At 47.7% G+C, this 27257-nt stretch overlaps 1 protein-coding gene across 2 annotated transcripts in view; it reads right to left on the bottom strand.

Annotated features, from left to right (window-relative positions):
* The window catches only part of ppargc1b (peroxisome proliferator-activated receptor gamma, coactivator 1 beta), an 84986-nt gene extending 59748 nt beyond the window's left edge, over positions 1–25238 (bottom strand). For both annotated transcript variants that reach the window (XM_070962266.1, XM_070962267.1), the window contains exon 1: positions 25142–25238. In XM_070962266.1, the coding sequence (XP_070818367.1) occupies positions 25142–25222 (81 nt within the window). In that variant the 5' untranslated portion in view covers positions 25223–25238. The remainder of the gene's footprint in view (positions 1–25141) is intronic.
* Positions 25239–27257: the final 2019 nt, after the last annotated feature.

The raw sequence follows: 27257 nt of genomic DNA, 5'->3' as shown, positions 1-27257 counted from the left end.
GAGCTATTCATGGATATCTGGTCAGGCTGGATCGAAAATAGGCTTATGACTGCTTACACAACTGCACGCAATTTCATTGTTAAGTCTGACGTTGTTCATGATTCGTGAGCTGCTGGCAGAACAGCAGCCGCGGTGTGAAAACATCAGTCGGCATCAGCAGCTCGATGTGCCGCTGACGTGTTTTAAGCACTTGCTTCAGCTCAACTTAGATGTTTAAGTGAAGCGAGGCAGTTTCCAAACATGCAGTTAGAGCACATCAGGTGCACTGCGGCCTTTATCTGAAGCCATTTTCACCGAGGCTCTATTTTTTACCGAGGTCTGATGGCGAAGAAAGTGTTTCTCGTCCCCAGGGCTCACAACACTGAGCTTGGCCCAGATAGACACAAGGCGAACCCACAGCCATAGCCCAGCCTGCTGCTGTGATGGCAGCGATGCAGACTGACAATAAAATCCTCCCTTAATGGGACGTGCAGCCAATGATGTGACAATAAACGTCTATATTTAGGGTCTGTTTTGGGCTGTCTGTCCTGTGCGACTTTTAGAAACGATAAAAACATCTTTTGTATTTCAAAGGCGGTTTGGTCATGGATCAAACTGATTGATGGAACCGAGCACATAAAAAGACAGCGACCCAGTCGATCACATATGATTATAATTAGCTGAACTTTTGACTCCAGAGGCCTCCATCAGCCAATAAAGTGCATCAAAAACACTGTGGACATCACTGCAGCTGATGTGCTTTAATGCTCACTCGTCCCTGGACGTGATGAATGGCGGCGTCTGCATCTGCACGTCACCTTGAGGTAAAATTAAACAAATCCAATTACATAAGGATGGCGCTGCATAATGACTGGACAAAATGTAAACTAGATGTAGAGAGAATTAAATGGGCTGTAGCTCTAAATGACAGCAATAAGATCCAATTTCAGCCAAGCGCTTTTTAATCAGACGTTTAGCCACCGCTGTCGTGCAGAACGCAGCGGCAGAACGAGCTTCAGTTTCTGAGATCAACAACAACATTAAGACGTGTGAGGCTTTAGCATCCTGACAGCTCCTCTCATGACTTCTTACAGCCTGAAAGCACACCATGACTCCAAAAGAGCCAGCGGCCAATGTGGTGGCCTCTGGGACGCCTGGGCAGACACGCCGGCCAATCAGAGCCGCCGGCGTCTCTGGCAGCGACAGCACGCACCATCGGGCTGCTCAATATGGACTTTGAGTCTGAGGTGACGGTGCTGCGGAGAGGTCGAGTGGGCGGCGAGCGGGACACAGACGAGCAAGACAACTTGGAGCCAGTAGAAAATAAGGAAGGAGCCCGAGCGCTTTCACTTTTCTTCAAGCACCTTTGATCCGGTTTCATCACAAGAGCACTTTGTCCTCTGGCACACACACACACACACACACACACACACACACACACACACACACACACACACACGGACAGACAGTGACCTCACAAGCATGCAGAAGCTTTTTAGGCTTCCAGCACTCCCACGCCGAAATAGAAGAGGATATTTTAGTCACGTGCACACTTACACACACACACACACACACACACACACACACACACACACACACACACACACACACACACACACAGAGCTATAAATATGCTCTGCGCGTTTGCTTTAATGTTTGTATGCAAGTGTGTGTGTGTGTGTGTGTGTGTGTGTGTGTGTGTGTGTATGTGTGTGTGTGTGTGTGTGTGTGCGCGTGTGCAGGAAGGTGACAGCAGATGCAGCCCTTGCTCTGCAGCCCGTCCTATCCATCACTGTCAGGACAGCCAGGTGGACAGAAACACACACACACACACACACACACACACACATATACACCCAGGAGTCATCACATGCATACACAAACGCAAGGAAAGGGGAAAATAAAAGCATGACTCGGCATTAACGGGGCCGCTTACAGAGGCTGTGCTGCTGAGTCAGTTGCATGTGACACAAACTGAAGCCAAGAGCACGCAGGTATGAAGGCATGCGTGACCACAACACGCAGAATGTACAGATCCTTGACCTTTGAACTCTTTTAACTCATCTGACATGCAGCCAAGGTTACTAAAAACGCAGATATTTATGGCTGCAGGGCAGGACAAAAATACCTGCTGTAAAACCTCTGAACACGCTGCACCACCATGTACTGCTGCAGCTATGAAGCAGTTGGTCAGTAAGCGCCTTGCTAAAGGGCACGTCAGTCAGACCGCATGAACACATGTTCCATGGCTTCTGATGCACTTCCTCCGCTCAGATGGAAACGACTGGGATGACTTTAACAGGTCCACTGGTAATTTTAGGACGCTGGCAGCGCCCGCTGGAGATTTTTGTCAGGGCAAAGCTAATGCCGTGTTCTTGGTTAACCATACTGTGAAAAAGGTTAGCCTCGCTGAGACCTGCCAGGGAAGCCGCACTGACACAAGCGCACGAGCTGCAGACAAACAACAAAGTCAGAGCAAAGTCAAAGCCACATATAGCAAAAGAAGGACGCGCTGTGAAGGTCAAAGGTTTGCTATAAGCTGAAGGTTGATGCTGTCCAACACATAAAGCAAAGACAGCACTGCAAACCACGACCCCTGAGCTTCTTACACAACATAAAGAGAAATAACTCACACTGGAAGTAAGCGGCATCCACTCCCAGATGAAGAACGCCTATGTTGACTGAAGGAGGACATTTGTGCTGCCAATGAATCTGCTAAATACCCTGAAAACCGGAAACTCAGCCAGCAGAAACTTAATTTATCACATGATCTGAGCTCAGGATCAGCTCTCCTTCAACACTGTTTAACACAAGTTACATGAACATGTAACAAGTTCATCAGGGGGTTTAAGGCTTAAAAACTAAGCAGCAAGGAGGAAATGATCAGTTTTTAGTCAATATGTCTGATCAACTCGATCAACAGACACGAGCAGCTGTTCACAGAGCAACTGCAGGTCCTCCAGTTTGATTTATGTGAAGACAACAGGATGTGAGGTCACACCCGTGCACAGTGACACGATGCTGGCTAACGTTAGCCTGAGCTGTAAGCAGCTCTGCGTGTTCACCTGCACGGACACACGGGAAGCACACGCACACGCGAACATACCAACGTTAACGGTAAGTGGTGTATCAGTTGCTGCTATGATCAAGTATCAGACCTCCCACCTCCTCTTTGATGAGAGGTGCGTGTGTGTCTTCAACATACACACTAACAAGCAAAAACACACACACACACACACAAACCTGTATCAAGTGAGGGTCTGCTCGTATATCCCCTTCCCCCGCCCACACACACACCTTAGTCCCCCGCATAGTCTCCTCTCACCACCTGCAACCTGTCACCACTTAACACACACACACACACACACACACACACACACACACACACACACACACACACACACACACACACACACACACACACACACACAAAGATACAAGGACACAAACCCAAGCCAGGCGGCAACAGACACACTGCATCATTTACACATGCACGCTCACACAAACACTTTGTCACACAGTCACTCACACAGTCCCACACACACACACACACACACACACACACACACACACACACACACACACACACACACACATGAACAAACACCCACCCACACGGAGGCAGTGGAGGGTGGCCAGCGCAATCAGCGACTGTCCTTGAACAGAGTGAGGGATGCCGGGGTGCCACATCATCACAGAGGCAGCTCGCACACACACTCACACACACACACACACAAACACACACATAACACCACATGTACAAACAGAACAATAAACTACAGTCTCTGCAGGTCCATACATTAAACACACACACACACAGTTTATTAGAAAAAGCCGGAAAGTTATGTTCAACACAGACACGGTTAGAGGACAAATTTATGTGTGTGTGCTTGTGCGTGTGCGTGTGTGTCCTTAACATTCTCCTCCAATCCTGTGACATTTCAGGTTGTTTCCCTGCTCAGATGAGGACTGCTGCTCAGCCTCTCTCTCTCTCTTCCTCTGTCTTCGTCTTCACTCACTTTGCAATTAAAGTCAAGAGACGCTTCATCTCACTCGATCCTCCGTCCACCTCTCTCCTCCCTTCGCCCTCTCCAGCTACTCTTACTTTGCCTCCTCCTCTCTGCTTCTTCATCTTCTCTTTCACGCCTCCCTCTCGCGTTATTGCTGTTTTGTATTTGAAGCTTCTGCCGTATTTCCATGCTATCTCGTGCCTTTTTAGCTCGCCGTTGGAGGTATTTAAAATAACATATCTGATTTGAGCGATCACACATTCTGCTTCACTTTCTGAAGAGGGTAATTTTCATTTGTCATTTGTCACCAATTTAGCACCAAAATGAGTCTCCAATTTCAGTCTGTACTGGCTCGACAATGAAAAAGAAAAGGTTTGAGTTTAGCATTAGCATGATAATGAACACAGTGCAGGGACAGATCCTGCTGTAGACTGCTTGATTATCACTGAGGGAAGCAGTGAGAAGTGGAAAGCAGGACAGATCCATCCGTTCATCAGCATCAGAAGTGTTTCCATTGGCTTCCACTGGTCACACTGTTTCTTCTTTACACCTGCAGCAGTCCAGACATTAGCAGACTAGGCTGCTTAGTCAAGTGTGAGGAGATAACCAGGGCTTAGTGGCTTAACATACACAGAATTAGCCCAGTGCAACCAGTTGAACTGCTCTGGATGTTCCAGTCCAACACAGGGTTTGAAAACCAGCATAGAAAAGGATTAATGTGGCCGAACATTTTGTCACACAATGTTTCTTCTATTCTTCTCAAGTTTCAGCAGTATTTCAGTCCAAATGTGCTTTTATGTCTGCAGCAGCAAGAAAAGAGCCATTTCACTCATCTCACAGATGCTTAAATGTATGAGATTTGCCTCCAAAACACATCAACAGTCTGCCCCGACACACACACACGCACACACACATGCACACACACGCTCCCACGCTCACACACACAAATAAAAAGAAAGCCTGAAATGTTCCCAATAAAATGTCTGAAAACAACCTACAGAAGCAAGAAATGACATGCTGATTCAGAAGAAATAAAGGAGAGGAAGGAAGGGAGAAAAGGGGGGGAAGAGGAGATGAAAAGATGAAAGGGAAGGAAAGAAAAGGAGGAGGAAAAGAGGTGAGAAAGGGAGGAGAAGTGAGGGAGGAGATAACAGTAAAGGATAGAGGGGTGAGGAGGAGAGGAGCAAGGAGGGAGGAAAACAAGGAGAGGGTGACAGGTGGAGGAGGAAGAAGGAGACAGTAAGAGAGGAGAGGAAGCAAGAGGAGGAAATATGGACACACACACACACACACACACACACGCACATACACAATCAAATAAACACTTTTAACACAATGCAGCAACCCCTGGAGTAACAAGACTCACAGTGTGTGAGACGTCTGACAGTGTGTGTGTGTGTGTGTGTGTGTGTGTGTGTGTGTGTGTGTGTGTGTGTGTGTGTGTGTGTGTGTGTGTGTGTGTGTGGCCTCCCCGCTGGACTGTAGTGCACGTGACGGAGAGACTCATGCCGCAGCAGAGCCATATTAGGTAGAAAAGAAAGAGAGAGAAACAAAGACAGAGAGACGCAGACTTTGTACGACGACCTTTGACCTCCTGGTTTATCTCTAAATACAGTTCTGTAGAAAGTGAACCTGCTTCTGAGGCGTGTGCGTGTGTGTGTGTGTGCGCGCGCGTGCGTCACAGCAGCTGTGCCAAGTACAAAAACCAGAATATGTGTGTGTGATTGTAAGTGTGTGTTCATCATCAGATGTGAAGCCGCGCGGGCTTTGAACTTCCCAGCTGTCCCATCAAAAGATCTGCTTCCTCTCTACACACACACACACACACACACACACACACACACACACACACACACACACACACACACACACACACACACACACACACACACACACACACACACACACACACACACACACACACACAGCTTTTATTTTGCCATTATGTTCAGGCTGGCTCACAAAAACACACTGAAACACACACACACATCATGTCCACATCATGTACACAAACAGCACACAAGCTCACTAACACGCATGCACACGCACACGCACACGCACACGCACATGCACACGCACACGCACACGCACACGCACACGCACACACACCATGTCCTCTTTTATTTTGCCATTATGGCTTGGTGCGTTCACACAAACAACACACATACACATACACATACACACACACACACACACACACACACACACACACACACAAACAACACACACACACACACACTCATCTCTTCTCTCCCTCTGGTCATTTTGCTTTCGCTCTCACAAAATTATATATTGCAATTAACAAAACTACTTTGGCAATTTCATAATGAAAGAGCACAAACGCTTTTTAAAAAGCAGTAAATAAACTGAAATCCATTTATTTTTGATCGGGAGGAGCGTAAACGACGCATGGCCGAGCAGACTGATAGGACGAAGACGGGTGACGAATCCAAAATATGCATAAAATGTCTAATTTCCAGCTTTTTGGACTACTGGTTCATTATTTTGCGTTTAATCTACTGAATTTTTGGACCATAAAGTAACAGAAAACAGAGAAAAATGTCCCTCAGAGGCCGGAGGACCGACAGTCCAGATCCCAAAGACGATCAGAAGAAAGCGATCCTCACATTTAAGTGAAAAAATGGCACTTTTGCTCAATCAGTGATTAATTGATTATCATTCTCTTCAGTCACGTTCATGTTAGAAAGCAAAAGATCTGCTTTTCTCTTCTCTCTCAGGTAGCAGCTGCTTTGGTAGATGTCCCTCGCTGTCACCATGTCTGCAGCAAATCTTTCACCTGGCAGGCTGGAAGTGGCCTTCACGCACACACACACGAACACACGCGCGTGCGCACACACACACAGAGTCGGACAAAGCTCAGGTAACTGGTTAGCTCAGAAAATGTCGCCGTAAATAACACACAGGGTGGGACGGACAGCTGATGTGAGACCTTGTGTGTGTGTGTGTGTGTGTGTGTGTGTGTGTGTGTCTGTGTGTGTGTGTGACCATGTTTATAGCGGCAGAACGACCTTCACGCCACCACCTCATTCTATTACTACACGTCCCTCATTCCCTTGTCTTTTATACACACACACACACAAAACCCACACAATCACACTGTTGTGATGTGCAGCGGGTTGAAGTGTGTGTGTGTGTGTGTGTGTGTGTGTGAGCAACAGCTGAGGTTCAAAGGTAAGGGGCGTTGCAACTGTTCAGCTTCTCGGTATCACACACACACACACAAACGCGCGCACACACGCACACACACACACACGCCACTCCTCGCTCGAGGAAACACACACTCCAAAAAAAAAAAAAATAGGGGAATTATGGGCGCACACACTGTCACTCTGTGAATTTGCAAATTTGTGGGTGTTTGATGAGCTGTGAAGTGTGTGTCAGTGTGCGTGCGTGTGTGTTTATGTGTGCGAGTTTGTGTAGGATGTTCTTATGCAAGCATTAGTCATCTCACCAGTCTTGACATTTCTTTCCATACGAGAGGAAACAGGCAGATTTGCTGCCAGTCAGTCATCAGCCGAGCGGGATTACTACACAGCCGCAGACAGTAGTGAAGTACTACTACAGTACTGTACTACTGCAGTACTGTACAGAGCTCGAGCCTCGTTACCACCGTCCTGACAGCTGATCACTGAGGAGCCAGAACCAGAGGAGAAATGGCTGCTTGGAAATGCTGTCACGATAAGTCAATCCCAGTCGTTCTGACTGGAGCAGAGTCCACCTCCACCCCGTCCCCACCTGTGAGCAGGTAACACAAGACTGTTCCAGCGTCTTGAGGCAGAAGAAGACAATGCAGAAAGCAAACAGTGGAAGATGCATAACTTTTCTATCCTGTTTAGATCTTCAGATCAGCTCTTTCTGGAGTCACTTCCCTCTCAGAAACAGCATACGAGCTGTTTCAACAGCTGATGTTTAAACTGAGTCAGAATCAGCACATTACTGCCACTATTTAAAAGCTGTGGACCTCCAAAATGGCTGCTGGGGGGTGGGCGTTACATCACTTAAGAGCCTCTTTTCCTCTGTTGTGCACCTCTGCATGCTAAAACGACTGCAGCCAGGTGACAGAAAATCAGGTTTCGGGAAGCTGAAGCTGCATCCCGGCACACAGTAAACTGGCGGTTCACTGGTGCGTCATCCTGTCGTGCTGGTGGCCACGAAACAAGAACAGCAGCAGAGTATCAGGAGGCACGGAAAGCCCCAGAAAGCTTTTCTCTGCTGGTTTCCGAGGTGTTCAGATCCTCATTCAGCTGCTGGCAACAGGACTAATGAACCGGACCAAGGCTGCTATTCTAACAGGACCAGGACACACACACACACACACACACACACACACACACACACACACACACACACACACACACACACACACACACACACACACACACACACACACACAGGCACACACACACAGGGTGATCATTCAGTCTTCCTAGTAGGCGGTCCACTACATTAGCAGACAATATGGCAGTAGCACCACCCAAACACACATAAAAGCCACAGAGGAGAGAAGCAGGCCTGGCTCTGACCTGAGTATCAAACAGCATCAGCCAGTGTTCTGACGCAGGGGCCAAACAGGCCCTTCCAACGAGCAGGATTTCCACTGCGGGGCCACACGGGACCAACCACGAGGCGCTCAGCAGTCTGTTTTTAACCAGGCCAACCCGGGCTAGTCAGGCTAGAAAACACCAAAAGAACAATCTCAGTGTAATGAAGTCTGGTTTGCAGGCGGCCGTGCAGGGCTCAGAGCGGCCCTCCATCTGGCCTCGGTGCCTCATGGTCACACAGAGCCATCCCATGCTTACTTGTTAGCATGAATAACAGCTGCACAGATATAAGGCGCAAGTCAACACATCATGGAGCTGCTTTGCTCTGCAGGAGAACACAAAGCTTTGCAGAATTTGTCTTCACCCGGAGAGTCCGAGGCCATAAATGGCCGCTTTTCAGCGCGGCTGTTCTGCTTTCCTGAGGCTTTTTCAACCCTTCGTTCATGACATGTAACAGTAAGCGAGCGCAGCAGCTGCATAAGATCCAACTCCTAAAGGCGAGATTGAAGAAATACAAGCAGTTGATAGCGGGGAGGTCAAAGGTCAGAGGTCTGTCCCTCTCTTTTTCTTTCATATCTCAGAGAAATAGACTCTTTGAACAGCCTCGGCCAAAATAATGAGACTCCTTCATTGCTTCTCTGTCTCTCTCAGCCAGCCTCCTCACCTGTCTGTCTCTTTTGTCTACTTTCTCTCTTCCTCCCCCAGTAGTCTTCCTCCTGAAATCACCTGCAGAGGAATCGATAAGCTATCAGACCATGAAGACTCCCAGACTCTCTCTCTCTCTCTCTCTGTATTTCATGCTGTGTCACCTGGCTATCAGCCTGCCTCTTCACTGTTTGTGCTCCTCATCCTGTCGGTGTGTGCATGTGTGTGATTGACAGAACATCCACCACTCACTTATGGTAACTTGTACTTGTCACTGTGTGTGTGAGTGTGTGTGTGTTGCAGCGGTAAACTGCTATCTCAAAGCAGACAGCTCTGAACTATTGATGGGCTGATATTCAAGTGAAATGCAGAGAGAGAGAGAGAGAGAGAGAGAGAGAGCAACGCTGACATCAAAGAGAACAAAAACGAATCAGAGAGAGAGAAAAGAGTGAAAGGAATGAATACAGTAAATGGAGAGGAGGAGAGAAAAGAGGGGGAAGAGAGGCACTGCCAGAGAGCAAACGGGAGAGAGTAAATGAAAAGTGAAAAGAGTGAGGAAAAGAAAGAGGGAGGGAGCTGAAAGGGGGTCAGGCGGTGCTGAGAAAAGCAGGGCTGAGGGAAAAGCATGGAGCATGAGAGAGGTGTGTGTGCGTGTGTGTGTGCGTGCGCAGTAAAAGCTGTGCGATGACAGGAAAGAGAGGCCGACACACGCATGCCGCTGCTGCGTCTGGAGGCGGGTTCCTGAACGCAGCGGTGGGTCTGTGCTGCAGAGCAACAGCTGAAGCTAACAGCTAACAGCTAGCGGCTAACACTGACCGGCTGCATGACCAAGCACAGAGTGAGGAATTCATCAGGCGATGACAGCCAGCAGCGCTGCTGAGCAGATGCATCCATCCGTCCATCCATCCAGCTGAGGTCAGGAGTGTTTCCCACATCACGCTGGCTGAAAGACACTTGTCTGTCACATACAGATAAATAACTACAGTATTCCCTCTCACAATAACAACAACGCCAACCTAACACCACTGCAGTTGGGATCAATGCAGAACTCTCTACCTCTGTCAGTCTATACCTGAGGCCAACACTGAGCCTCCTTAACCGAACCTGCATGTTCTGATGGAGGACAGTGCAAAGCACTGCACCTGCACGCGACACGTGTGTCTAATTATGGTTAGTAGTAGTATTCGACATAGTACAAAGAGGCTAGTTTTACTGGTATTTGCGTATAGTTGGCTGTCAAACATCAGTACTCTCTATTACTAAGTGAAATGTGTCTGCAGCAATCATGATTTTCCTGATTCAAATCATATTTTTGCTGAATTTAGATGCTAAAGTGCTAAAGTTTGTGTTCCTAGGTGCAGGGTATTGGGGGACAAAGCGTGGTTTCACCCACCCAGGCCTGGTCAGAGAGCCCTCATGAGTCTCAATGCTTCTTCAGAGGAAGCTCTTTAGCCCAGGCAGGAATCTAAACAAAGGAGGAAAATCTGTGCTAATATTTATGTCATGCATCCAGATGACACCTCAGCGCATCAGCACGAATCTCTGCTCCTGCAGCTTCCACGTAGTTTACTGTAAATCCCCTCCAGAGGAACTCTGGGTGTTAATGCAGAGGAAACACACGAAGAGGAGGCAATGAAACCAGGACGAGCTGATCCGGCCTGCAGGGTTCAGACGCCGCTCAGCTGTCGAGACGCTCCATAACATTCAGTGACACACACACACACACACACACACACACACACACTCACATGTACAAAAATGTACCCATGCAAACACATTAGTAGGTACACTTCAAAACAAACACCTTGCTAACACACAGCTTCCAAAACATCCCTGCAGATACACACATGTTCAAACACATACTCATGTACACACACTCACCAGGAAAGAATTTGGCTTATTACCCAGATTGCATCATAGCAGTGACAGCTCTCGTGTCAACGGCACCCCCGCCTTGGCGTGTTCCAGGCAAACAATGAACAACAGCGGAGGAGGAGGAGCACGCCACACACTCCAGCACGGGTGTGTCACTGCTTTCTGAGGGCAATCGACAAAGTGCAGCTCGTGAGCTGATCTGAAATCACTTCCTCATTGACTTCAGCCCGAAGCTCCCGACAGGCACGTCTCAAATGTTTGATCCCAGCAATTAATGCGAATTATAAGATCGATCTGTGCGGGAGTGCAGGCGAACTTTGACAATCATGACACGTGAAAATCTTCCTCCCACCTGGTTAAGATTCTGCAAAACGAGCTGCAGAAACGACGCATTTGAATGCAATAATCAGAGAAAAGCTGCGATAATTCCAACAGGGATTTACTGTATTTGACAAGATGAAGGTTTGACCATCCAAAGTATCTGCAGATATGGTGGCTGTGACCACCGATTACGCGTATCTGCACTGATAAAACAGTGATACTGGATGATGCAATTAAAGTAATACGGCGTCATTATTATGGCAAACTACGCCCAGAGGCGGACGGCAATTAATGAGAGCTCAGTGAATTCCAGTGATATCAAAGGCTAAAGGAATAATTCAAAGGAAATTATCATTTAAATACAACATATCAAACCTGTTTCATTTCATTAAAAATGACACAACCAGGAAGCAGGTCGACCCTCTTCACGCATGACGGAGATGTTTACGTGTCAATAGCTGTAAAAATGTACGTTCATGCAATATGCGTGTGTGCAATGTGTGTGCGCGACACCATATCACCGTAGCACTGAGCAGTGTGGTCACGCAAGCCTGAGCAGCCTTTGGGAAGTAGGTCAATGAGCGAGAGAGAGAGTGTGAGAGAGAGAGAGAGAGAGAGAGAGGAGAGAGAGAGAGAGAGAGAGAGAGAGAGAGAGAGAGAGAGAGGAACTCATGACGGGATAGAAAGAGGGAGAAGAAGAAATAAGAACGCACGCAAAGGCAGGAGGGAGAAGCGACAGTGGAAAGTTACCAGTTAGAAACAAAGATGTCTGTTACTGGGAACATGCACACGCCATCTCAAGCATGAGCGCTAACATGCGTGTGCGCAGTAAACACGTGCGTGTCAGTGTGTTTGGATACGCATCCTGAAGGACGTTAACGGCCTCACCCGCCTCCCTCTCTCTGCTGCATGCAGGTAGAAGCCTGCCGCTTGCTTCCATGACTCACACGCTCAAATAAACACACGCACGCACGCACGCACGCACGCACGCACGCACGCACACCTCTAAACTTTCCATCACTAAGCCCCGCAGAGCCGCCTGAGCCCATCACCGCGAGCCAGCTCCACCCTAATGTGTTTATCATTATGAATTATCAGTGAAATTACATCGCATTATCAGGAGACTATATCACAATATTAAGGATATTACATTTTGTACTCCCACAGAAAGGCAATTTATTAAGTTCTGATGAGTTATTACAACAGCCAGCAGTTACTAAGTTACTGCTGGTAATTAATAATCTCTTTGATTGTGGGGCTGCAGATAGAATCGGGGCCGGTGCTTCCAGCCGCGACGATCCAAACCCACACGGATATCTTGTAGTAATTACGACTGAACCGGAGGTCACGCACAGGTCAAACGTGTGCGGTGTGATAGTGACGAAAGCACATCTGTGCCAAGAGACCTATTTATAACACGCATGCCTGCTGCGGCGCGCACACACACAGATGGACAAACGCACACTCGCATTAATGCACCTTTTATCTGAGGAAGCAACAACATCTAAAAATAACAACAAATAACTCTTAAAGCTGTGATGGAGGAGGAGAGATGGTGTGCGTGCGTGCGTGCGTGCGTGCGTGTGTGCGTGCGTGCGTGCGTGCGTGCGTGCGTGCTGCATTGAACCATATCAAATGACTGCATGTGACGGACTGTGTTTAGAGATAAGTGTGGCCAGCTACCTGAGTGTGTGTTTATGTGTAAATGTACATGTTCACACCAGCCTGTGCTTGCCGTCCCCTGGCACCTGGTTGCCACAGCTATATGCCATGCTGGCATCTGCGTGTGTCTGTGTCTGTGTGTCTGTGTGTGTGCGTGTGTGTGTGTGTGTTCTTTGTGTGTCCCCGTGTCCTCGTGCTCTCTAACACCATGCCATGGAAATTTCCTTTAACCTTTTCCCTCGTTGACACCAGCACCCTTGAGATCACACACACACACACACGCACACACACACACACACACACACACACACACACACACACACACACACACACACACACAGTGCAGTAGTATGAGCGACAGTGCAGATAAAGCAGCCGTCGAATGTTCAGACTATAAACAATTCGTGTCCAATTCCTAAAATCTACAAGTGTGCTTGACAGTCACATGAAGAGTACTACAACTACCACCACCGCTCGTGATTCACTACTGCTTCTGCTTCTAAAACCAGTAAACTACCACTGCTCTGACAGTACACACTGGCTTACTACTGCAGACGCTATACTACTACTACAGCTACTACTATCACTACTGCTGCTGCCACCAATACAACTAGTAATACTCTTACTGCTGCTGTTGCTACTAAAACAACACTTCTGCTTCCAAGTAAAAACACTACTACTACTACTACTACTACTACTTTTAAAACCATTACACTACCACTACAACTGCTGGACAAAGTACTGCTTGTAGTATAGCCGTTCTAAGAACAGCTGTAATAGTACTAGCACTACAACTGCTACTGGTCTAACTACTGCTTCCACTAGTATTTCTACTACAACTGATGCTGCTGTTTGTACGACTGCTGTCATCACTGCTTTACTACTATTAGTAAGTAGTATTTCTAGCATTGCTACTACTACAAAAGCACCAATGGTAGAAGTACAACAGAGAGTGCTCTGAGCTGCAGTGTGACCCTTCCTACTGCAGCTATGAACTGCTGAAGCTATTTCAAGCACCATGAACACATGTACAGGAGTACTACTACCAGCAGAGCGAGGACGAATACTGGAGGGTGTGTCAGTGCTATAAGAAGTTCACGTCGTGCTGCCGTATTACTCGGTCAAGACCAGCAGAGGAACTGTTTAGAAACTCTACATTCCCCATGAACGCCCCGTGTAATCCCTAACCTTGTGCAGCCTGAGTCGTAATCACATACAATAATCCTGCTGGACCAGTGGATTATTGGGACGGAAAAGACATACTGGTATATACATTTGAGCTGGCAGGCGACCAGTATGAGTGCGTCACCTCTCCGGTCCAGCAGGCTATAGTGTCGTTGTCTGAAGAGTGATGATGAGTTTGTGCAGTTGGGCGCTTGCCCATCCACGGTCCAGACGTCTTTACAACTCGATCTGTCTGGCGGCTCAGTCAGGACGAGCCCCAGCCAAAACACTGGCAAAACGTCAAGGAGAGAGAGGAAGAGCCCGACGCTGAGGGCTGTGACGGAGCCCAAAGCGATATGAGGCCAGCGTTCATCCGTCGCACACCTCTCATTCACCTCCCGTCTTTTACTGCAGTGTTGCACAGCACCAAAGTCTCAATTTTAACAACAGCATAAAAAGTGTCTAAGTCCAGATTTTTAACTGTGGTACAGTGAACAAGCCCTGCGTTTTACAGCTGTGAGATAACATTAAAACTTTATTGTTCAAGCTTCAATATAAACCCTGTTTTAAAAGAAACATTTCTACAGTTACCATCACAGCTGCCATAAAAGTCACTCCACAAAAAGATTTAGTATTTTTCCAAACTGCAATCAATTCAGAAGTATACTATAGTACTACACTACATGAGTATAGTTACATAATTGCCTTTAACATTGTGCAACCCCGAAATTGCCCCACATCCACTCCCACCTGCTTCGTTTATCTCTCAAATGCCCCTTCTTGTACAGATGTGGGAAAGCGGCTAACATCACGCTCTGCGTGACACCGACATGTCGCCGCTGTATCAGCGCGGCTCTCATCTCATCTGCCTCTCATCTCGTCAGATTTTAGAAAGAGACACGCTCTGCGCTTTAAAATAAGACATTTCCCTGGTGGCTGCCCCCGTGATAAATCAGGTAACTGAGGAGGAGAGCTTTAAAGAAATAGGGCAGCCGGCGAGCTCAGCGACCGCTGGGCCTGCACATGCTTCCATACAAAGCCTTGAGCTGCTGGGCGAGATTGGATTCCCTCTCCTTCAACCCCCTCCCGCCTCCCTCAGGTGATGTACAAAGCGCGTGTGTGTGTGTGTGTGTGTGTGTGTGTGTGTGTGTGTGTGTGTGTGTGTGTGTGTGTGTGTGTGTGTGTGTGTGTGTGTGTGTGTGTGGAGCCTGACAAGTCAGCCTCATGCTCATGTTGACACTATCAATACAGCAACAGGGTCCCTGTGATGAATACAAATTGCCAGTAAAGGTTAGCTAAGGACAGATGGCGCACACACACACACACACACACACACACACACACGTGCACAGATGCACACATGTCGACATGCGTGCTTGGATAAAAAGGAAGCAGGCCTGAGACGTGAGGAGGAATTCAGATAAGGGATGCAAGCATGTAGCTCTGTAAAGCTGAGACACACACACACACACACACACACACACACACACACACACACACACACACACACACACACACACACACACACACACACACACACACACACACACACACACACACCCTGCACGTCTACAGGTCATCCTACATGCATGAAGAACACACAACACAATGCAAGGCCGCTCATCGACCCTCTGAAGGGAAAACTCCAGATAATACACACAGTGCACACAGTCAATACGTTGATTTTTAGAGCAAATGATGATATTTAAAGAGAAACAACACAGAGGCGTTCAAAGTGTGCTGATTAGAAGACAAACAGCACGGCGAGCTGAAAGAGGAGGCCGGAGAACGTGGCGGCCGGGCGATCGAGTCAGAGGGAGCAGAATGAAACTTTTCTTTTGGGCTCCTGTCGGGCCCCGGCTCCAGCCATCTGTGCATTATGTATGCCCTCTGTTACCTGCAGGGCCCCCTTAAGCACAGCGCTTTATAATCCCGAAGACCCAGAAAGCAACCAGTCCTCCTACGCTGGAATAATGTCCACACTGTCAGTTAGTTTGTGGTAATTTGATCAAACAAGCTTTATTTCAGGAGCACTGAATCAATGAGGGAGTAAGAATAAGTCACTCAGATCAAACAGGAGCTGCAGCTAATGACTGTTTCCAACTGATGCTTATTTCCTCGCCACAGAATGGCCTTAACGGAGCATTTCCTGCATCAAAAAAGTCATTTCTTTAACATCCACAGCAGCTAACGCTCACTATTAAAGGAGCTAGTCTATTACTAGCCACTGAGATGTCTTACCCCGGTGTGACCCGGTTGACGGGCTTCACTCACTTAATTACCGTAACCGTGTGTTGCTTCCTCCAAGAATCTACAGTAATTCGTTGCAGCATAACAATTTCTTTACTGCTTTACAGCGCTCAACGTGAACAATAACCATTTCTTCTATTGACCAAACAGCTTCCAAGTAATGATTTCGGCACCGCAGCGGTCACAAATCGTTTGCCCTTCCGGGGTCAAACACCTGTTCAACAAAAATCCTCCTACCTTAATACCTGAGCCCACAGACTCACAGCGACACCCGTGTTCACAACAGTGAACAGCACACACAAAGCTCATCATGTATTTAACCCATATTTGGCTCCTACACTCAAACAACCAGGGCAACATGCCGAACCTGCTCACCGCCACTCAGCCGCAAAGGTTAAACGGCGTGCAAATCATGATTTGGCAGCAAGCAGCCAAACGTGGGCTGCTGAGTGTCCGAATGTGGCGTAAAGATAAGAGCCATAAAGGAAAGAAGGGGAAGAAATATGATGAGAGACGATAACAGAGAATCACAGCTCTGACGGTAAAGTATAAAATCTATTAAAACCACAGCCTGGAGAGAGATGGAGGAGGAATTTACATCCTCACATCCCGCCCTGGTCTGAGTCAGAGAGGGAGCGGCAGCAGCCTGCAACAACAGCTAAAGGCCGATGATGAATACCTGATGAGGCTCTCGCTCGCTGGTGTCTCTCTGTTGATTTTTTTTTTTTTTTTTGGACCACCATATCTGTCCTCTCCGCCTCTCGCTGTAACGCACGCGATGAAGCCATTGTGCGTGTTGGACACTTTGCACGGTTGAGTGCTGCTCCACCTCAGGGGAGGAAGCGCTGTTTGGAAGATCCCGCGGTGTGCATGCAAGATAGGATGCAAACTGGATTTAGAGATTCTGCACCGCTTCCCAGTCTACAAAGAGCTGTCCTGATCTGAGAGCAGTTTCTTTTGCTGACACTGTGACCTCTGACTCTTCCGGCTCCCTTGTGCTGGAGGCATTTACATACACTGGAGAGTCAGATTAGTCCCTAAAATCTCAATTTTAATATCAAAAAAGTAAATGCGACTATCGAGTCATCCCATTTCACATTAAAAATTAGCCTTGGTAGCTTCTGTGATGGAAACCAGGCTGCAGAACAAGACTACACCACCTCTGCAGTCCAAATTAGGTTAAAGAGAAGCAGAAGCAGGGATCAGGTGTATCCTGATATAGCCCTGCTGGTGGAAACCAATCTAATGAAGAAGTATTGTGTCGTTGTGTTTGGCCCGAAACCACGCTGGCCAGTAAGCCTTTGTTAGACCTGTTTATCCCCGAGATAGAAACCAGGCTAAAGGTCAGCGCTGCGGGAGCCTTCCTGCGTTCTGTAGGCGAGAGCAACGATAAAGCTCATTAAAAGAGAAAACGTAAATGACAAATTGTCATGATGGGAATCGATGGATGGACGGTGGCGATAATGATGTGCCACGCGCACTGAATGAATTTGGGAGATATCTTGAGTCGCTCTCGATCGTATGTGGGCCGCACAATTAATCAAATCCAAATTTCAATTTGGACTCATATCTCCATGTAATCTCAGCGAAATAGACTGTGCCATATTTGCATTAGCTGGGATATCTGATGCATCAAACCAAGAGCCTTTAATTACTCCTGAGCTCCATCAACAATCGACCAGACTTTGCTGCAGCACGCCACAAACACCTGAGGCTAATTAAACGTGGAATATCACACATCACATACTTTGTGAGCAGTGCTCTGCCACATAGCTGCTGCATGGCACAGACTCATCCAACCGCCTGATATTTGTGGTGATGATGAAGCTAACGAGGCTCTGAAAGACCGTTTTCACCTGACTGCGCTAACTTTGCCACCAGAGAAGATCAGACTACAGACTACAGCACTATTTCTTCTGAAAACTGCAGACAGATAACTGCAATCTCAATTCTGAGGGAGAAAATTATTCTTGTTTAATCCAGAATCATGCTGCCCTTATGTGAGTGTGTGTGTGCGTGTGTGTCGCTGCAGCCTGTAATGCCAAGCGGGCCTGAGCGAGCAGCTGACGAATCACCATGCAATTAATTATTGAGAGACCCCTCACCTGCCTCTGCTAGCATGTTAGCTAGCAACAGTACACTTCAACATGTGACACACATGCAGTTGCTGATTCTTGCTTACAGGCGCACACACGCACGCACACACACACACACACACACACACACACACACACACACACACACACACACACACACACACACAAACCCCGTGGGTGGGTGGGTGGGGGGGGGTCAGTGTCTAAGCCGGATGCCTGATGAACCTCAGAGGGATTTGAGAGGAAGCAGCCATATTCCCAGCGCCCACTATGACGCACACACATGCACACACACACACTCACACACTCACACTCACACAGATCGACTCGGCACCTTGGTGCAGCACCACAGTTACCACCAGTGAACAGCCAGGCACTCACAGTGTTGGCTTCAGAAACATTACCCACATTTTTGCTGCAATCACAGAGCGAAGCTGAGCCTCTTTCATCGATTCGGAGGAAATGTGACGGCACAACATGTGTGCTGTGAATCTCACACCACCGGCTGCAGCCAGACGATGCTGCCGACTGCATCCTTCTCTCTCTGATTACGGACGAGGGAACACTTTGTTCTATCTATTGACACCGCGCCTTGACCCCTCAACTCTGACCTGCTCGCTGCAGGCTGCGGTATTGGTGATCTACTCTCACTGAGATTCAGTCGATGTGGTCGAGCATCAGGTGCATCCCTCACATATCGAATGCAGCCGCAGCAGAAGGTTAAATGTGCATGTTAGCACATTTTTTGTACAATATACTGTACATGCATGCTTGCGTGTGTGTGCATGCTCAGGAGCTTGTGTGTGTGTGTGTGTGTGTGTGTGTGTGTGTGTGTGTGTGTGTGTGTGCGGTACACAGTGACAGAAGGGACAGGTGAGTCACTGCGAGGCTGCAAGCCGAACACATTGCACTGCAGCACTGCACATCACGACTCAGACAGACGGAGGAGAAGAAGGAGAAGGATGACACCGAAACGGGGACGAAACAGAGAAGGACAGAAGACTGAGGACATTCAGAGCAAGACGCCAAAAATCAGTGGAAGGAAACAAATGAAGTGAAGAGTCTGTCTGTCTGTCTGTCTGTCTGTCTGTCTGTCCGTCTGTCTGTCCGTCCCTGCTGTACACTCACTGCCAGTAACACCTGTATCCATCACTCTCAGGTGGAGCTTCAAAGCCTTGTTATTTATACACCTGTCTGTCTGCCTGCCTACCTGTCCAGATCCCTCACTCTTCGCTGTCAATGTCCAATCTGAAGCGGATTTATTGGTCTACATCAAGAAAGGGACGCGTCTATCTGCTGGCAGACTAAGTATAGGTGCACTATAAGGCTGGTTGATGTATGTCCCAGCTCTCAGGCTATATGTGGTCTGTGCGTTTTCAATCCAAAACTGGATCGGATCACCTGATAGCGGACCACCTGCAGAGTAGGAGCACATGCACGCACGCACACACGCACACATGGTTATAGGATAAAGTGCTGACTGACAGTATGAGGCTCTATAGGGCAACACAGCAGCACAGTAATAGCTTTGAGCTTTATTAAGTTTTCCATCTGCGACATGTGGGCATCGTTTCACTGATGCAATTAACGCTTTAAACACTTAAGAGATGAGTTTTATCTTGATTAGTCCTCTTGATAACAACATGTGTCTCGGGGCAGAGGAAGCAAACATGGAAGCGAGGGGTAATTTGTTGTTGTCTGGGAACGACGTGTTCTTGAAAAGTAGTTCAATTACTGAACTATTTCACCTTCCATCTCACACCTTATTACTCTCTCAGGCTGGGGCTCTTCTCCTCTTGGTGGTTTTTTGATCACACCCCTCCGATTGAGCGTGAATTTAATGGGTGTGCAGAGCTGCAGCTGAGAGTCTCGATGAAGTTTGAAAAGAAAGCAGACTTTATCGTTTGCACACGGCGCAGCGGCGCCACGTCCCGCAATTCACCAACAATTCAGACTATTTTTTAGAAGCTGATTACATTTTTCACAGCAGAATATTGGATAACTTATGCGTGCGCATAAAACTTTTATGATCCCTATGAGGAAACTGCTGCATCTATTTTTACTTGACCTCCAGACCTGAGCAGAGTTTCAAAGGAAACTTGAAGAAAGGTCACAGGGTCTCAAAGCCCACAGTTCACTCATCTGTGTTTGTTGAATTCGCATTGTATTCTGATCCCAGATGTAAACATGTGTATTCCACATTTCATCTGGACGCCGACACGTGTGCTTGGATTTACATGTGACCTTCTCCTCCAGAGAAAGGTTGCTAAACCGCCACGCTGAAAGCACAGGCGAATAGCTAACATGCCACGGCTAATATTTTACCAGCACAGGAGTGGGGTTGGTTGTGTCCTGTTACAGCAGGATGTGGTGACTGACATTAAGTCTGCTTGATCTGTCCACAGTCAATCCCCTGGATGGACCCAGACTGGCTCTAAACACCCGGTCAATGATTAGCACTGAAAAGAGGTCTGGGAGAGCAAGTGCACTCTGAAACAACCTCAATGGGGCCACTCATAAAGCTGGAGACAGGAGCTTTCTTGTATCTTTCATGCACAAACATAAGCTTCCTGTTCGGGGCTTTCCGGACCCCCTATGGTTCCCATATTTGAGGTTTGCTGCTCTGAGAACAGCTGACTATGATTAGGTTTAGGTTAGGTCTCAGATTAGTGGCAAACACATGATTCCATGCTGTTTCTGAAAGGAAAAGTGACTCAAGGCCTCATTAACATCACCAACGATCCATCTCACTGGATTTTTATAGAAAATGTCAGTTTGTCGTCGGGGTGCAAACCTGCAGCGGACGACAAATGTCAGCTCGCAACAGATCATCTTTCAAAGCTTAAACGATTCATGGAGTTGAGATTAAAGAAAAGTTTAAAGGGTGACGGTAACCTGAACACGAGTCCACCTGATCTTATCTTTCACTCATTCATTATGGAGGTGACCCACAGCACTAACGCTGCCTTGAAATGTGCCAACAGCGAACTCACAATGAACACATCAGAAGATTTATGGCACAAACGATTTACATTGAAGTGACTGTAGATTGAAATCTTTAGCGACGCGTTCAAAGCCCGCTCGGTTTTGCAGATATGGAGTAATAAACTGCAGCATGCTCCTGGTAACTTACAGTATGTGAAACTGTGTTGAAAAGTCGCACAAACCAGCCTCGCTGAGGATGTGCTGCACTGAAAACCACACATTTGTTTTTAGAGCGTCACTTATTTAAGCCAAAGAGTGACGAGGCATCACATGAGCCTGTGGTCGATGCAGGGATCGCTTTGAAGGCGAACGTTTTCAACACCAAACACATTATTATCGACTTTAGAAAAGCATCCGCCACCGAGGCGCTCGCAGCTCCGCACATGAGCAGCTATACGTGCCGTGGTGCTGGTGGAGTGTACAGTTTTAAGAAATGGAGCTCTGCTGTAAACACTGCAGCTTTTCTTGTCATTTCTAACTGACAAATCACGTGAAAAATGAAGCATTTTTGCAAATCAGGACCCTTCCTGCGTCCAAATATCAGCTGCAACAGGTTCAATGAGTCCATGTGCAACAAACCTTCATTTAAATGCATCAAACTGCCTCTGAAATACGGGATGATAGAAAATGTGTTTGACTGAGAAAAAGGCAGAAATGACAGTCAGCATGTGCACTGTATGTACGTGTTAGAGTGAGCGAGAGAGGTAGAGACTGTATGACAGAGAGAGAGAGAGAGAGAGAGAGAGAGAGAGAGAGAGAGAGAGAGAGAGAGAGAGAGGAAGCAGTCACATGTCAGCAGGAGGAGAAGGAGAGGGGAGGAACTGCCTGCCTACGTCAGGGGTAACGCCTCCCTTCATCCCTCCCTCCCTCCCTCCCTCCCTCCACTACAACTCACATGACTGCAGCAGCCCTGTTCTGTAACTCCAGTCACGAGGATAGAGTAGTATTACAATAACCAGCCGGCAGGGGCGAGCGGCATAGACACACACTGAAATATATACATAGAGAGAGAGAGAGAGAGAGAGAGACCAAGAGAAAGCCACCAGCCGGCCCTAACAACCCTGAGTAAATATTAACATGTTAATGCTGCGTTTGTAAAGCAGATACCTTATCAGACTACACATGAAGACCGAACGGTGATAAAATGTACAATTTGACCCCCCCCCGTTCCTTATACTCAATTATCTTCCTCCCTCTGAGTCCCTCAAGGACTTTGCAGCAATCCAGCATTACAAGCCCGAGAAGAACGAGCTGCAAGGATTTCACAGCGAACCTAACAGCACACATGTCACTGAGGGAACGCAAACAGCTTCCTCCTGTGGTTTACCTTGACGCAGCCATAAGGTCGACGCCGTCCTCGTCTCGCACGCTGTCTCACAGTAACATGTATATTGCAGAAGCTGAAGCTGTGTGTTTGGGCTGAGTGTCACATTCAGATTGTTATGTCTGCACCGTTCTGTCAAATGGAAATGTCCAACATGTCTTATGCTTTATTTCACTTTCATATCACTTCTCCTCTGAACTCAGCCTGAGAACAGACACGCTGCAGGATCTTTGCAGGAGGAGGTTACCGTGAGGAACACTGAGGTGATGCCAGAGACATGCCAGGACCAGCTCCTTCATTAAGGGATGGATTGGTGCAGTTCCTCTCAGATACATCTGTGTGTGTGTGTGTGTGTGTGTGTGTGTGTGTCACTGCTGCACGTTATAAATAGCCCACAGTCTCTGGATCCCACCACACACTGAATTAACCTGCTTAAACTGTCAATCAGCTGTGACAGATCCCCCCTCCCCTCCCCACCCCGCTCCACGCACGCACGCACGCACGCACGCACGCACGCCCCCCCCCCCCCCCCCCCCCCCCCCATCCGTGCAGTCGGAGCAATAACAATCACCGCGACGCATTCTTACGTCACACCGTGATGCAGTAACAGAGGGGGTCCTGGTTTACGTGCACGGTAATGATCCGTGCGTGTTTTGGAAGCGCGACCCTGCAGACCCGATATGTTCCGCTTTGTCGTGTGAGAATTCAAATTTTCCGCCAAACCCAGTTCGGAAATGTGCTAATTTAGTGTTTCCTTCCATGCATGCACAAAGTGTACACAATGTTCTGAAGCCTTGGAGCTGGTGTAAATCAGTCATTTCTCCTAGAACATTCGGCGTAGATTTTAGGTCCAAAGCATGACTTGATTTTAATAAAATCTCAACTTCTCTAACTGCTAAACCCCTCTCGCTACCGCCTTCCGCGCGGCACTTTGGCAGGAGATTATGCTGGGATTAACAGGACAGCCAGTTATAAAACTTCACATATTGTTTTAAGGACTGCTGCTTGGTGCGTTGACTGCGTACCGAATTCAATAAACAACCTATAAATTCATTTAAAATTTGATTTACATTTTCTGTGTTTTCAGGATTGCCGGTAAGCAAAGCATCCCTACATTGCAGAGATTTCCTAATGCAGTTTGGAGCCTTGGCGCTTCCTTGGAATTCAGTGCAAAATCACTTCCCTGCGACCCCACGGCAACACGGTGGGTTATCAACGAGTGTGCCGTCATCAGCCCTTCAGACTCACAGCTCAAGGATCCGCTGTTTGTGCTCTGCCAAATCAAACAGCCGTGTGAACCAGACAAACGTTTTGTAACCGTTGCCGAACGATTACGCAAACACATTATGAAAACGTACAACCAAACCAACTTTCTGAGCAGACTGAAAGCCATTGTCTCCTCTCCATCCCACGGCCCTACACGGCATCGATTCATAAAATGACCAATTAGAAGAAATTAGAGTGATCATCGTTTGGAGTTGTCAACTTTGAAGCGCACCGAACAGCCTGCGGACCCAGCAGAGATCCCCAGTTAAGCTCACGGTGCTGTGGCAAGCAGCTTATAGTGGAGTGGATAAATAACATTACACAGCACTGATGTACTGCACTGCTTCCACAAACAGACACTTTATTAAACGTCCACTTCGCTTCGAAGAGAAAAATTAATAAAACATAACATCCAAGCAGCCGAGTAATGCATCAACAACGAGACACACAAGTGTGTCTTTTCTCTGCTCAGTTTTAAAGGCACGCAGTCCTGCAGCCCGTGGATTCGTATCATAATGTCACAATATCATAATAGTCCTCAGGCTGGGTCCACGCGTTCCGAGGCGCACCACGTGTCCGCGTCTCCAGCACTGAAATTAAAACTTCCCTCAAGATTGCGTCAAAAGTTTCCAAAGCGCCCCCCTGCATACCAATAATCCTCCCCAAGCAGCGACACACCGGCTCCGCTCCGCGTGCAGCGCCGCCACGGACACAGATACTCGATTTAAGCCGTCAAATTCCCTCATTGCCCGTGGCTGATGACATTTCCTCCAAAAACACGTGAAAGCCAGACGTCAAGACATAGTAGACATTCACACACACATACACACGCACGCAGACCGAGACACCGGGTCGCGCTGTGCCTGGGAGATGCTGCTGACAAGCCGGGCGAAAGCCTCGCATCAAGCGGGCATAGCGTCCGCCACGGCCGGCGACGCGCACAGACGCGCCCCGGTGCGGAAAGCCCAAGGTTCCGTGTATCCAAAGAGGCCGGAATCTTACCTGGCTGCCGGAGTTTTCTGTCAGGTAACTGAAGACAAAGGACGAGAGTTCCTCATCTAATAGTGGAGCGCAGTCCGCCATCTTCTAGTGAATGAGGAGCCGCGCAGACAGAGAGCGGAGTATAGGAGGAGGAGGAGCAGTGGAGGAAGGCCGCCTGCAGGGGGCGCATCTGTTTACACAGAGAAACAAACTGAAGACACGCGGTTCTCCAAAGTGGGGTCTGGGGACCTCCAGGGGTCAATGCGGTGGCTCCAGGAGGTCCCACAATAAAACGAGGATTCATTTCATTCTATTGTGATTGAATTAAAGTTAAACCATTAGCACGAGAGGAAAAAAGACAAAAGTTTTCCACTGCAGCAGGAAGAAACGACACAAAACAAACAAGAAAGACGGACAGATGCAATCATTTGGTAAATAAAGATATAGTTTCTTCCTGTAATCGAGTATCTGGAAATACAACATGTGCTCTTGAACCTGCTTGGAACAAAAAAACTCATTTTTAACAGCCTCTTTGTTGTTTACATCCACACGAGGATTGCTGCATCCGGTTTGGGCTCATAAAGAAATCCAGCACATATTCCCAGCAAACAGCATCCTGTGGTTAGCATTCATACACGCAGAGCAAAGGCTGGATTCAAACTCACGGTCCCACTTGTTTACTGTATTTATAGTTTAGAAGTTTGCCCACATCACTCATCTGCAGATTTAATGGTAATAAAAGTCCAGCTGCTCTCCAGTTGGAAGCTGCTTTAATCCAACTTCAGTGATTATCACAGACGCTCGACACAAAGGGCTCGACGGCTCAGGACGCTCTCTGAACGCCTGAAAACTCCCGCTGAACCACCCTGCCTTTGTTTTGAGAAGACAGAAAAACCCACTTCTGTCAGTCATGTGGCGACCACACTGGAAATATTACATCTCACATCTATTTCAGCCACAAACTGATGATGTTTTCATTCTATTTATTTATTTTTATTGTGTTTTCTGTTGACGATGAAGGCCGGACAGCAACAGCCACTAAAACTCATCGATTAATGGGAATGAGCGTCTGTTTTCCTTTTTTCCACTAATGGGTGCTCAGGGCGCTTCTCTAGAAACCATGAATCTAACTTGTATGTGCAGGTAGCTGCAGCAGTGGCGACATGTTGCAGCTGGTTGTTTGCTTTTGTTTGCTGCCACCCGTCTGGGAAGCTTGTGTGGTGAAAACAAGGAATTGGCAATAACCAATAACCGTGTTTGATCGGTTTCATGCCAGCGAGTCGCGCACAGATGCATTATGGACTGAATGTGATCTCAGAGTAGCAGTTTTTCAGTAATATTCTTAAAAATGAACCCCAGAGTAACAAAATATTACATCATGACTCGATCCAAACTTTCACTGTCATGTAAGATTTCATGGCTTTTTAATGTCACTCGTGGCTTTATGAGCTGCAGCTACTCCCTCAAGCAGCTGATGTAGACCAGACTCGAGGATTAGGACACACACATGCGTACACACACACACACACACACACACACACACACACACACACACACACACACACACACACACACACACACGAACGTCGCTGATTGTAAAGTTATCACTGCACTGCAGCACAGGAGTTTCTGTCCTGTAGGAGCGTGTCGGTCTGGAAAAGGTGTGAGGCAGGTGATGGCCGTAACAGAGCTCTGCACGTCTGTCAGAGGCCTGCCTGACAACACTGACCGTAATGCACTGTGTGTGTGTGTGTGTGTGTGTGTGTGTGTGTGTGTGTGTGTGTGTGTGTGTGTGTGTGTGTGTGTGTGCTCTTGTCCTTCTATCTTTGTGAGGGCAGTTTCAGAAAGAACATCTTGGGTCTTATTTTCGTGGTTTCGACCGTCGTTCCCGTCGACACTCACACAGGCTGGTCAGACTCTGAAACAAAGCCTCCAGGTTCGCCAGCGTTCGCAGGAGAAAACAAAGCTGAACGGTCAAATAACTTGTTTGATGCAACAATCAAACTGGCCCTCTGTACTTACCGTAGCTGAGTGCACACTTGGCGGTCTGATGCAATGAGAGAGTTACCGAAATTTTGGGTGACTCCACTTTCAGTTGTGCTCCAGATAGTGATTTGAAAGTGTTGTGTCAGAAGGG

This window comes from Chaetodon trifascialis, chromosome 5 (genome assembly GCF_039877785.1).
Source record: "Chaetodon trifascialis isolate fChaTrf1 chromosome 5, fChaTrf1.hap1, whole genome shotgun sequence".
NCBI lineage: Eukaryota > Metazoa > Chordata > Actinopteri > Chaetodontiformes > Chaetodontidae > Chaetodon > Chaetodon trifascialis.
This window is presented reverse-complemented; position numbering and strand designations above follow the sequence as displayed.